Source organism: Cyprinus carpio, chromosome A15, assembly GCF_018340385.1.
Source record: "Cyprinus carpio isolate SPL01 chromosome A15, ASM1834038v1, whole genome shotgun sequence".
In the NCBI taxonomy this organism is placed as follows: Eukaryota; Metazoa; Chordata; class Actinopteri; order Cypriniformes; family Cyprinidae; genus Cyprinus; species Cyprinus carpio.
This window is the reverse complement of record NC_056586.1, coordinates 3074297-3089137: the sequence shown is the minus strand read 5'-3', so window position 1 is coordinate 3089137 and position 14841 is coordinate 3074297. Positions and strand designations below refer to the sequence as shown.

Genomic DNA, 14841 nt, shown 5'->3' with positions numbered 1-14841 from the left:
GGAGTCTCTGACTCATACCCTGCAGTGCACCTACAGTTCAAAGTTTGCACCATATGTTTATGCTAATAACTTTTGAACCCGTAATGTTTTTAGAAGCAAAATAATATTTCCTCTGATTCCTTTGCTTTAAAAGTTTTTTAAAATAAGATAAGCTGAAGATTTGTCATAATTTTAAATCTAGGTTGCTAGTGACTCTGAAGGATGGCTGGCAATGTGCATCAGAAACTGTGCCGATTTAACACAGTCGCTGAAAAAATAGCAGCAGCGAAAGCAACATTTAAATCACATTTTTAAGATGAAGTCTGAAAGGGTACAAATAAAAGGGATTTATTATTATGGAGCTGTATTAAAAAGTGACTGAAATTAAACTTCTCTTGTCTGTTGTTTCCGCTCTGGCTCGTGGACAGTCCTGTGATGTAATACTGGTCATCAGTAGTTTTGCTAAGTCTGTGCACACAGATTTTTTGAGATTTGAACATGCGTTTTAGATACTTGTGTGCTCAACTTGCTGTGAGTGCGTGAGATGGGGCGGAACACAGAAAATAAAGTATACCTGAGCCTTAAAAGTAAACAGTCTATTACAAAAGTCAGAAGCAATGAATTTAGCAGCTCACACAATACATACATGACTGACTCTAAACTCACTAAAATGACAAGAGCAAAGACTAGTAAACTCACCATGATGATGTTTCAACTGCCAACTGAAGGTGGTTTTTGATTGTGATAATCAACTAGCTGTGGCAAAACATGAAAACATCAGCATTAGTTCAGTCTTCAGTCTTGTGTTTTGAACTATTCAAAGCTCATCTATTTAAACACTGAAGCTTCTTCTGAATGTCACAGTTTGTGTGTTATTTTATAGTACCAGCAGAAGAAGCAGTGAGTTAGTGTGAGAACTCATTTACTCTGTGTTTTTCCTTACAGTGATGCTGAGGCTGAGGAACACGGTAAGTATTAAACATTATTAGAGGCCAAGCACTGAAGCTGTGTAGACTCCCTTATAATTGTTGGCATCCTTCTTCTTCTTTTCTTCTCTTCTTCTTCTCTGCCACACAGGTAGAGGCCAGTCTCAACATTAAACATAGCAAATTTGGAGTCTCTAACTCATACCCTGCAGTGCCACCTACAGTTCAAAGTTGCACATATGTTTACTATGCTAATAACTTTTGAAACCGTATAATGTTTAGAAGCAAAAATAATATTTCCTCTGATTCCTTTGCTTTAAAAGTTTTTTTTAAATATAAGATAAGCTGAAGATTTGTCATAATTTTAAATCTAGGTTGCTAGTGACTCTGAAGGATGGCTGGCAATGTGCATCAGAGAACCTGTGCCGATTTAACACAGTCGCTGAACAATAGCAGCAGCGAAAGCAACATTTTTAAATCACATTTTAAGATGAAGTCTGAAAGGGTACAATAAAAGGGATTTATATTATGGAGCTGTTTTTAAAGTGACTGAAATTATACTTCTCTTGTCTGTGTTCTGCTCTGGCTCGTGGACAGTCTGTTGTAATGTAATACTGGTCATCAGTAGTTTTGCTAAGGTCTGTGCACACAGATTTTTGAGATTTGAACATGCGTTTAGATACTTGTGCGACGAAAATCACTATTTTAATGTCACCATAATAGTGGTCAGTGTTTGCTTTAGTTGTGCTCTTGACCCTTAATATCTTAAAGTCAGATTTTGTTTGGCTGTTGTAATGGAGTTATAAAACAGACGGGCAAAATAAAAAAACATTTGTTTTCCTGAATCCACTGAGTTTTAAACGAAAGATTGAAAACGATTGTTGATTGGTTTCGCGGATTGCGGCCGAATGATTCTTAGCATTCAGCATAGGATTACCAGCATTTTTTTAAAATACAATCTGTGGGAATTTCTTAAAAGTTGATTGTTCAAAAATCTTTCGAGAGAGTCTTTCATTTAGACATGCAAACATCAAGAATCAACCTGTGAACCTCAACGATGGTGACAATCAAAAAAAAGTGTGCATGTGCAGGAGACTTGTGTTGCAGGTGCATTCTGGGTGCCACCTATCAAAATTCATCCATGGCTCCCATGATGCACTGTGGCATGGATAAATTATTTACCTGAATTGTCTTAGTAATGTCCTTTATGTTTTAGGCTTTAAATAAGTTTGGTGATTCAGGTCAAATAATTATTATGTAAAAACATAACTAATATCACAAAATCATGTTTTTAATTTTTGCTCATCTCTCCATTACAACTGAGTTATAACAGCCAAACCAAGTCTAATTTTAAACGTAAGGGTCAAGAGCCCAACTAAAGCAAACACTGACCACTATAATGGTGACATAAAATTTTTTGATTTTTGTCTTTGTTGATTCTGCTTGTTAACATCAGGTTTCGTCAATAATGGTCAATCATCACTCAGTTAATCACCTTAATTATCTCATTAACTTTAACTCTGCTTCAGTGTTAATTTAACACTCCTATTTTAACACTTTCACACTCTTGAGTGTGGTCTCACATGTACTCCCAGCAGAGTTGATTTCACTTTGGATTTTTTGCTGTGTAGTTTTGCTAAGGTCTGTGCACACAGATTTTTGAGATTTGAACATGCGTTTAGATACTTGTGTGCTCAACTGTGCGTGAGATGGGGCGGAACACAGAAAATAAAGTATACCTGAGCCTTAAAAGTAAACAGTCTATTACAAAGTCAGAAGCAATGAATTTAAGCAGCTCACACAATACATAAACTGACTCTTAAACTCACTAAAATGACAAGAGCAAAGACTAGTAAACTCACCATGATGTTTCACTGCCAACTGAAGGTGGTTTTTGATGTGATAATCAACTAGCTGTGGCAAACATGAAAACATCAGCATTAGTTCTCAGTCTTCAGTCTTGTGTTTGAACTATTCAAAGCTCATCTATTTAAACACTGAAGCTTCTTCTGAATGTCACAGTTTTGTGTTATTTTATACCAGCAGAAGAAGAGTGTGAGAACTCATTTACTCTGTGTTTTTCCTTACAGTGATGCTGAGGCTGAGAAACAACGGTAAGTATTAAACATTATTAGAGGCCAAGCACTGAAGCTGTGTAGGCTCCTCTTATAATCGTTAGCATCCTTCTTCTTCTTCCTCTTCTTGTTCTTTGTCTTCATCTTCTTCTTCTGCCACACAGGTAGAGGCCAGTCTCAACATTAAACATAGCAAATTTGGAGTCTCTAACTCATACCCTGCAGTGCCACCTACAGTTCAAAGTTGCACATATGTTTATGCTAATAACTTTTGAACCATAAAGTTAATAAGTAAAATTATTTAAGTTCGATACACACACAACACACACACACACACACACACACACACACACAATAATAAATAAGTTTGGAATCAGTAAGTTTTTTAATGTTTTTTTTTTTTTGTTTGTTTTTTTAAATACGTTTCTTTCATCAAGGCTGCATTTATTTGATAAAAAATACTGAAAAAAAACATAATTTTGTGAAATATTATTGCAATTTAATATAACAGTTTTATATTTTAATATACTTTAAAATCTCATTTATTCCTGTGAAACAAAGCTGAATTTTTAGTATTATTACTCCAGTCTTCCTTCAGAATTCAATCTCATATGCTGATTTATTATCAATGTTGGAAACGTTTTTGCTGCTTCATATTGTTTGGGACCTGTAATATTGTAACAGTTTTCCTGTTACTAATATAGATACCAGTAGTTTTCTCCAAGTACACCTGCAGCCTTGAGGCGGGGCTGCACTGGGCCGGGGCTGCACGTGTCGCCCCGCTCCATGCCTTCTCTGATTGGTTCGATCGTCTTTCATAGACATAGCTGCATGATAGGAAATGTGTGTGTAGTTGGTGTAGGACGGAGTATGTTGTTTAAAAAGCTAAAAACTGCAAGTAGGGCTCGCTGCAGCCTGCGGTGGACATCCAACCCCGCCCACATCCAAGTGTGACGTCAGAAGTCACGCCCATCCCGACACAACCCCGCCCACGTCCAAGTGTGACGTAAACGAAAGCCACGCCCATATCAAATACGTCTCCTCATGTGATTTCCCCATCCCCGTAGTTAATGGAAGTTAATGGGATCTAAATAAAATAACATTGTCCTTCGTTTTACTAATACACGTTTTCTTATTTTTGTAAAGGATGTCTAGGCTAAAATGGCACAACTTAAATCTAATATATGTTTAATATGTCTAATATACGGAGCTGATTTTGTCATCATAACAGCTCCTAAAACGCTTATTGCTGTTGATTAAAGTAGGCTTATTGTCAATTAAAACTTTTAAACCTTACCTTGTTCATTTATGTAATGAGATAAATTCACATTTATTAAAAAAACGATTTTGACCTACCCAAGGCAAAATTGAAATACATCAAATTTAAAGGGACAATTAGATTTTGGATTGTAAAAATATGCAAATTTATTGTAAAAGTTGGTATTGTATAATTGTCATTTAATTTTCTAAAGATTTATTCCACTTATCATAAAGTGTTAACATTTGAATGATAGAATCAACAGTTCCCCATATGCAGTAGGCTACACATACTTAGGCTGAATAAAGATTGCATTGATAGATTATATAAGTAACATGACATTGACCTTCAGGCCTTGTTCATCACAACTTGAAATGAAACATGTCCAGGTCCTCCACATACTTAAAGATGAATGAAAAAGGCATCCATTGTTTCATTGGGTATTTTTATATTTATTATTTTATAAAATAATTACATGTACAATTTTTACAAAAATAATAATAATAATAATAATAATAATAATAATAATATACACCCACCAGTTTTGAACAGTAAGATTTTTATTATTTTTTAAACGTCTCTTCTGCTCACCAAGCCAGCATTTATTTGATCCAAAACACAGCAAAAACGTAATGTGAAATATTTTTACAATTAAAAGAACTGCTTTCTATTTGAATGTATTTAAAATGCAGTTTATCCTGTGATCAAAGCTGAATTGTCTGCATCATTACTCCAGTCTCCAGTGTATAAACATAATAATAATAAAATGTTTTTGAGCATCAAATCAGCATATAGAATGAAGGATCATGTGACTGGAGTAAGTCACCTTTGAAATCACAGGAATAAAATTTCATTTTAATAGAAATATAGAAAATTGTTATTTTAAATAGCAAAATATATTACAAAAGCAAAATATTATACAAATATTTTAAAATATGGACTGTTTTTGCTGTACTTCGGATTAAATAAATGCAGGCTTGATGAGCAGAAGAGATTTCTTTAAAAACATTAAAAAAATGTCACTGTTCAAAAACTTTTGACTGGTTGTGTTTAACAAAAGGTATGCTCCAAATATTATAAAGTCTGAGCAGCTGAATGATCAGATAAACAGTTCTTGACATGCAGTACACACACATACATACATAGACTACACAGAGAGATTCCTTGCTTCAATATATCCTCCGATTCTCCCGCCAGGTAGTCTTTGATGGCATTCTGTTGATTTTTACTGTCCATCTGGAGAACAGCAGGCCCTGTCACCTCCCCACAGAATAACCCACGATGACTCGCTGTACCACGCTGGACCCAATGTCCCTTACAAACTTCCACTTTATGTCTCTCTTGGCGCTCCTGTTAAAAAATAGAGAATACATACGTGTTGGGGGGGTATATGTGTCCACTAAAAAATTATTTACCTCATCATTCTACATAAACATATTTATGATTTTAAACCACAAAAATCAACTCAATATCTAAAGAAATGCTCTCCACCATACCTCCATGCACCACTGCATGGCTTATGTGGTCCTTCAAAGTTGAACTGTAACAAGTAATTTTCTTTACTGGTGAAACTGCAGCAGCGGACCCCTTAACCCGAGAGAAGACTGCTCTGCATCAGGCTTGGACTGAAAATGTGTAGAATGCTATAAAACATGACAAACAAACATTAGGTGATCTTTTCGTTAACATAGAAGAATACAAAGATAATTTGTGACATACACAGAGTTATCCAGCAAGACATAATGAAATGATGCGGTTGCCCAACCAAGTTACTGTGCATGGGTACTGTGATCAGAGTATATCATTAAAGAGGTGTGTGTGTGTGTGTGTGTGTGTGTGTGTGTGTGTGTGTGTGTGGTTGCTGGACAGATGGACATAAACGTGTGTGTGTGTGTGTGTGGTGTGTGTGTGTGGGTTTGTGTGTGTGAGTGTGTGTGTGTGTGTGTGTGTGTGTGTGGCGGGGGGGACAGGTAAGTACATATGTGTGAGAGGGATGAAGTGTGTGTGTGAGTGGGTAAGATGACTGTTATGTGTGGGGGGGAAGGGTATAAAAAAATATTGCACATTGATTCATAATTTATTTTATGTTGTAAGACTTGTGCCTTCTATCTATCTATCTATCTATCTATCTACACATGTATGTATGTATATATGTATGTATTTGTGTGTGTGTGTGTGTGTGTGTACGCATGCATGCCACGAATACATACATACATATATACATACATGTGTGGATAGATAGACGCCCCCAACATAAAAACAGTCATCTCACCCCCCACCCCCAAACACACACACACACACACACACACACACACACACACACACACTCACACACACACACACACACACACACACACACACATATAAGTATATTTGTTGCTAGCAATAACGTGGCGGTGTTAAGTTGAAATTAAAAATACTTACTGTTGTTTATGCACATGCACACAAATGACGCACACGTTCTTAAAGTTGTCAGCGTTTGGTAAAGACCAAAGATATTTTTTTTTTACTTACCGACACGGCAAACAACAGCTTCTTTTTTAGCGGTTGGCAAACAATACAAATTATCTTCTTATCGATGCTTCTTCCTGTTTCAAAATGAAAATGAGAATGTGACGTATTTTGACATGGGCGTAGTCTGTGACGTCACACTTGGATGTGGGCCGGGTTGGATGTCCACCGCAGGCGAGGAGCGTCTTGGGGGGGTCTATCTATCCACACATGTATGTATATATGTATGTATGTATTCGTGGCATGCATGCGTACACACACAAATACATACATATATACATACATACATGTGATATCATATCATGAAAATATCATCAGGTGTTATACACACACTCACACTCTTAAAAGCTGCTTTTATCCGAAGCAACTTATAGTGCATTCAGGTTAACATTTTTTTTTATCTAACCTGTATCTAGATGTTGGTTGTTATACGGTATATTGATGATAATCATTGATTATTGAACTGTTTGGAGTCTAATCTCTGATGAATTAGGTGTTGTGTAATTAGTTGGATTGATTACAGTAAAAGTGATTCTAAGAGCCAGTGGTTCTGTGACAATCATTTAATATAAAGAACTTTCCAAACAGTTTGGTTTTTCTGTGTGTGTCACTTAGTCACACACAGACATCAATAATCAGCATATGAACCTCAACAATGGTGACCATAAAAAAAATAAATTAAAAAAAAACAATGCAGCAGAGCATGCTGGGAGCCATGGATGAGTTTTTGTCTACAATAGTACCCCAGCATTGCATTGCAGCAGGCCGGTTTTTTTTTTTTTTTTTTTTTTTCGTAACCATTGTTGAGGTTCATATTCTGATTATTGATGTCTGTGTGTGACTAATTGACACCATAAAAGACCAAACTGTTTGAAAAGTCCTTTATATTAACTGATTATGAAAGAACCACTGACTTTCTGAATGGCTTTCATTGTAATCAACTGAACTAATTATACAACACCTATTTAGTAAGATTTTGAACTCTGAACAGCTCCATAATTGATGATTTTCTTCACCAATATGCTGTATAACAACCAATACCTGATCATATTTTCTCTGGGCTTTTTGAGTTATAACAAACACGTTTCAAAAACACATGGTTACAACGTCCAAAAAAAAAAATAATCTAAGACAGAAATCAAGGGTCAAGAGCCCAACTAAAGCAAACCCTGATCTCTAACATGGTTACTTCAAATGAAACAATAAATCAACATCTAAACCTTAGTTAATTCTCAATAAGATCTTCTGTAGACTTCTGACAGAAATAAAGTCAGTCTGGTTATTAATAAGTGGAGCTGGTGATGCTGTTTTGTTAACAGCAGCTGTTCATCACTAAAGCTCAATCAGCACTTAAATTATCTCACTTGATTACATAATTGCAAAGTTTTAAAACTTACATGGTTTAATTAAAGGCAATCTGTTTACTCAAATGGTTTGAGTTACTGTGACTTGTCAGGTTTTACAGTGTATTGGCCGATAATTATTTGGATCACAGTGGTCCTTGCCCGGTTTGGGAATGGGAATAACAATAGCTTCCTTCCAAGATGATGGTATGTCTCCTGTTCTCCATATGGTATATAAAAAATTTCCAGAAGAATTAATAATACTGTATGAGGCAGATGCTTCAAAAACTCATAATGATTTTTGTCAGGTCCAACAGCAGTATTATGAGATCGTTTAAGAGCACTAGAGAGCTCCTGTATAGTAAAAGGCTTATTATATGGTTCAGTGTTATTTGAATAAAAATTTATGGGTTTCTTCTCCTGCTGAGTATGTATTCTGTTAAATTCAGGTCGACAGTTTTCTAGTGAAGAGTTCTTTTCAAATGACATTGCTAGAACATTTGCTATTTCATGGCTTGTGGTTAAAAGGGAGTCCTGATGTTTAATATGTCGTACTTGAGGACCTTCTCCTTTGTTTTTCATCTTTCTGATTAAATCCCAGATTTTTTTTGTAGGAGTATTAGTTGTTAAATTTGATACAAATCTTTTCCAGCTCTGTCTCTTTGTATCATTTAAAACTCTACGTGCTTGAGCTCGACATATTTTAAACTTGATTAAATTTTCCTTTGTTGGATGATTGTTGAAGATCCTCTCTGCCTTTTTCCGATCTTTAATAGCCTTTTTACAGTTGTCATCAAACCATGGATTAATCCTACAGCTTGGCTTTGAAAAAGTCTTTGGTACAGTTTCATTTGCTATTTCCATAAGTATATCTGTAAAACTACTAATAGGATCTTGACATTCATTAAGTGTTGTATTAATTTTTTCAAAGCACTGGGTCTGAAAAAGGTATCAATTGGCTTTTCGAGTTTCCATCTAGGGTTTTTCTGTTGAAAGTCTGATCTTATGGGGGTAATGATGAGGGGGAAGTGATCACTTCCACATAAATCATCCCATTTTTGCCACGAGAAATCAAGTAAAAGTTCAGGTACACATATTGTTATATCAGTTGCAGAATATGTTCCATGTCCTGGATGCAAATATGTATTTGAGCCATCATTAAGAAGACACAAATCCTTGTTATTTATAAAATCTTCATTTTTTTTCCCTTTTGCATTAGTATATTCTCCACCCCATAGCGGGCTGTGACCATTGAAATCTCCCATTATTATGAAGGGAGTTGGTAGTTGGTCAGAAAGCTTATTTAAATCTTGAAGCGTCACTGGTACATCAGGAGGTATATAAATAGAACACAGAGTGATGGCCTTATGAAGGGTTAATCGTACTGCTACTGCTTGAAGGTTAGTGTCTGTTGGGATTTGACTATGAATAATATTATGTCGAACTAATATAGTTGAGCCACCAGAAGGTCGGTGTATGTTTGGACCATATGCATTAAAACTTACAAACCTTTTCAGAGACAAAGGACTGTTTGGTGACAAATGAGTTTCTTGGAGGCAAAAGGCAAAAGGGTTGAGAATCATAACTAGTCGTTGAAGTTCTGCAAAATTTGCCTTTGCTCCACGACAGTTCCACTGAATAATACTGGTATTAATTATGTTGGTAAAACCAGTACTTGGCCTTTACTCCTACTTTTAGGAGAGGAGCTCCGACTGCGGGAAATTGTGGGTTCCGCCATATTTACATCCTCAAGGGAGTCAACTTTCTGTGATCTATTCTCCTGGCTAAACTTTTGTTGTTGAGCTCTTGTGCTGTGCTGTGACTTCTTTCCTTTTGAGGTCACGGGAATCTCCACTATTACACTTTGGTCTTCAATTGTTTCAGTTTGTGTTTGACTAGAAGTTTGAGTGCTTTGTGTTTTCTTTTTGATTAAAGATGAGGTTTTACTGATTAATTGTGGTTTTTCTCTTGTTAACCAGGTCAGATCAGTTTGGCACTCAGCCTCTTTCTTGGTCGGTAAAACCACTGCAGCAAAGGATTTCTCAGACTGAAAAATGAAGCTTTTCAACCTCTTTCCGACCATCTGCATAGTTCACTCTTTTAAGACATTTCACTTTTTGAATTTCTTTTTCTTTTATTCATGAGGGACAGTTCTTTGATGATGATGGATGATCACCTGTGCAATTCCTGCATTTTGATAATTTTGAACAGTTTCCCTCATGTCTTTCTTCTCCACAGTTATGACAAATAGACTTGTTATTGCAGCCAGCAGAACTATGACCAAATCTCTGACAGTTGAAGCATCTTAGAGCATTTGAGATAAAAATATCAATGGGGACTCTCAGATATCCTAAACGGATCCATTCTGGTGGTTGGGATTTGTTGAAAGTCAAGATATATGTCCCAGTCTTTATTATTTGATCTCCTTTTCTGATTGACATTCTCTTTACACTTGTAACACCTTCTTGTGTTAATTCTGTGGTTATTTCAGATTCATCCATATCCTGAAGTTCTCTTGTTCTAATTATTCCTCTACTGCTGTTTGAGATATGGATGGAAGGTGGCTTTTATTGGAACACCAGCCAGAGTATTTGCTCTCAATAAATTATCAGCATGGGCTTTTTTTGAGCATTCGACCAAAATCTGACCTGATCTCAACTTTTTTACATCCTTAACAGTTCCTGCAATTCCCGAGATTCCCTTTTGGATTGCAAATGGGGATAACTTTGCAAGTACTTTCTCCATTGAAAGAGATTCTAAAAGGATAAACCTCTGCCAATGATCTTTTTTTTATCAATTCGCATCCAATGTTTATGTCATCATCCAAATTTTGTTCCAATATTCGCCTTTTTGAGGTTTGTTTGTTAGCCATATTCGTTTTTATCTTGTTTCATCATCTTTGCTTCCCACCCACCTCGGAGCCCAACCAAGGGATGCACAGAGCCGTGGAACTCCAGCAGATATGCATCAGGAATACAAGGTTGATATACTCTTGCAAAAAGATGACTATGCCGCTTGATTGGATCGGGCCCCTCCAACCACTCGTCTATATGAAGTTGGAACCAAAGCATTGTGTTGGTCCTGTAAAAGCCGAGACACCCCTCGCTGCAGACTGTAGCGCGGTGACATCACGTACGTACGTCACGTATGTGTTTACCGCGCATGCGCAAAGTGACGTAAGGTATGTCTTTAGCACGCATGCGTGTGTAATTTGCATTGCGTGATGACGTTAGTTGTTTTTGCGTCTTGTGTGCATTAAAATGCATGCGCGTACTTAAAAGAATACTCTAATAAAATGTTAAAGTATTAAAGAACATTAAGGTTTAAAAAAAGACAGGAAAAACAACAGTAAAATATAATACAGCACACATCCATTATTTTAACCATGTTTCATCTGATGTAAAATTATACGGAATTATAGAGTTTATTCTGTAATATCTGTGTAGTATTTTATTACAAATATATTAACATTATGTGCACTTTACTTCACTGTGTGTATTGTAATATTACACTTTAATGGACACCTCATATATGTCTTATTGAGCTATTAAAGAGTAAAAAAGATGAAAATCAGTCTTCAGCTCTAGTGGTGCAGATGGTAAAACGTTTGGTGTTTACAATTTGATGCAATCGACCCGGGTTCGAGTGTTCCTTTTGACTTAAAGTTTTTTTCTTCCTCCTTTTCAAAATTTCAAATCTCATCAGAAAAAGCATGTATTTTCAATAAAAAATGAAGGAAATATTGCAAAAAGTTGTGAGGGAGGGCTTTATTTGTCCCAATAAGGTGGCATCCATATAATAATTTGAATTAAAATTATAATTTACACTCAATAAGTTATTATTGCATACTGTTTTATAATGTACTACAATACTGAGGTGCAGATACTTGCCACTATTTGCAATAAGCATAAGTTGCAACCTGGAACTCAGGTTGTATTGTGCAGAAAATGCACTCCAGTTCTAGACACCTAATTTACATAAAAGAACAAACGATATTTAAATCAATATTAAAAGCAATATTAAATCATTTTGAAGAAAGGCAGAAGAGCCATACAAGGAAAAGATTTTAAATGTATTTTTAAATATATTATAGTGTGCACTGTAAAAAGTGATACTCTATATTTACTCAATAAAATTGTGACAACAGATTACAAGCAATATTATTAATTAAATGTAACACATTAGAATTAATTAGAATTAATCAAATGAGATGCTTACAAGCAATCATTCAAAATGAGTGAAATAACATGAAAAAAAATAAGTAAAATGTATACAAAAATATTGGTTTTGTTGGACAAAAAATGAGAAGCACCTGGCTGCAGCCTGCATATAGAGGCCGGGGTTGCACATGTTAACCCGCCCCATACCTACTCTGATTGGTTCGATCGTCTTTCATAGGCATACAAGATAGGAAATGTGTGCGTAGTTGGTGTACGCTGTTAAAAATAATACACTATATTTACTTAATAAAATTGTGGCAACAGATTACAAGCAATATTATTACATTTAACACATAAGAATTCATTATAATTAATCAAATGAGATGCTTAGAAATTAACCATTCAAAATGAGTCAAATAGCACAAAAAAAGAGTAAAGTGTAAAAAAAAAAAATATATTTCTTTGAGAAAGAAAAACAAAACACTATGCTAATGAATACTATGTTATGCATACCAGGCCAGTAGTTGCCGATTAAGAAACACAGCACAAAAATGTAATTCACGAATTCATGTTTTTGTTGCTTACATGGAGATGATACAGGCATCGTGTTCAAAAGCTTATGTTTCCAAGAACCCAAAATAGAGTTATTAAAGACACCAGATGTTAACAAACAGAATCACTGAAGGAGAATAATCTACATTTTGGTTACCATTACGGTGGTCGGTGTTTGCTTTAGTTGGGCTCTTGACCCTTAAACTTTTAAACAATTTTTTTGGTTGCTGTAATTGTGATACAGCAGTTAACCCTCTGGAGTCTAAGGGTATTTTTGGGGCCTGGAGAAGTTTTGTCATGCCCTGACATTTGTGCTTTTTTCAGTTTCTTATAAATATCTAAATGGCTAAAGTGTAATCTCACTGTAAACAGCACAAACTAGGCTATAATAATATGTGAGCAGCATGTATGTATATGATTGTGTTTTTGAGAAAAAAAAATGTTATGCGTGGTTAGTGAAAAACTAAAATGTTAAATCACTTGAATAAGGCAATAAAACACATAAAGAACATTGGTTCCCAGGAATTTTGAGAACTGGAGCTTGTAGCCTAGAATTTTTTTTTTCTAAATGATGTGAAAATCATCTTGTTTACTCACTTACAGAAAACAATATATTGATTTAAATTTTCTGAAGACACTTTTTGTTGGTAAAAAGTCATATGCGAGTAGGCGTCGACTATCATGAATTCACACCTAAGAAGACAAAGGCCTGCATAATGAGCTGCATAATGAGCCCATTCAGTCAGCTGTGTCACTGAGAGGGATGAGTTACAAGAAAGATGTGAGGACAAAATAAATGTATATAATTTTATGTTTGTAGTTTATTTAGCATATATTTAATTATCCCAAAACATAATTTAATATTCACTTGTGAGTGCAGTTAAATAGTTTATTAGGAACAATCAAAGCTGACTTTGAAACTGAATTTTTTGCATCATTACTCCAGTCACACAATCCTTCAGAAATCCTTTTAACAATCTTATTTTCTTACAAAAAAAAAAAACATTATTGTTATTATTATCATCATTATCATTATATTATTATTATTATTATTATTATTAATGTTGAAAAGAGCTGAGAATATATTTTTTCAGGTTTTTTAGGGGGGATAAATTGAAAGAACAGCAATGATTGTTACATTTGTTACAGTTACATTTATTGTTACATTTATATTATTTACATCAAGCTTTTGAATGGTATAGTAGTGTATATTGTTATTGAAACTTCATAATATTTCACTTGATTACACATTTAGTCAGGAATTATAGTTTGGAAAAAGTCTTTGCAAAAAGTCTAAACTAGTAAAATGTTTACACGTTATGTGAAAACTAGTACAAGTATATAAATAAATAGAAAGAGACTTACTCATGTTTATGATCTCTGCTGAATAAAGTGCTTCATTCTTTTTTCTGAGGAAATCCAAAAATTTCTCTAATCCTCAACCACATCACATCTTTTTGGGGTGATTATGTCTTATTCCTCTCATCGCGAAGCAAACAGTAAAAATAATAAAAACTAGAAGAACAATCTCGCTGCGTTGTCTTCTGTTGTGTGGGCGTATTCAAAAGCCGCGCGCTTCAGTGAAACATTTGAATCTCAAAAGCGCGCTCGGCGCGGGGGGCGTGGTCACATTAGAAGATAATGAAGCGAGACGTGAAAAACGGACATCGCGTTGTTTTCATATGGATTACTTTATCACAGAATATTTGTTTTCAGCAGCACTTGTTTAGTCTAAAAGTAGACATGTCAGGCTTTCTATAGATATCTCTCTCATGTCTCTTCGTTGAGTATTCACAGAGTTACAGTTCATTTTAATGACGCATTTGTATCTGAAGATCAGCGCAGACAAAGGCTGCAGACAGCACTCCTTGTTTGTTATCTTTATTTTATAAGTGCACAAAGTTTTGTTGTTATTATGTCTGTATACAAAAAAAAAGTAGACCCTTTACAGATTCGATTGATGTATTGCACTTATCTGTACGATCAAAACTGAAAGTGTAATTTTAGTTCTTTTCGGGGTTATCAGGAGAAAATACC

General features: G+C 35.1%; 1 protein-coding gene across 3 annotated transcripts in view; it reads left to right on the top strand.

Moving 5' to 3' along the window:
* The window catches only part of LOC122147649 (octapeptide-repeat protein T2-like), a 195122-nt gene that overhangs the window by 152385 nt on the left and 27896 nt on the right, over positions 1 to 14841 (top strand). For all 3 annotated transcript variants that reach the window (XM_042770794.1, XM_042770793.1, XM_042770795.1), the window contains one exon: positions 2996 to 3019. In XM_042770794.1, the coding sequence (XP_042626728.1) occupies positions 2996 to 3019 (24 nt within the window). The remainder of the gene's footprint in view (positions 1 to 2995; positions 3020 to 14841) is intronic.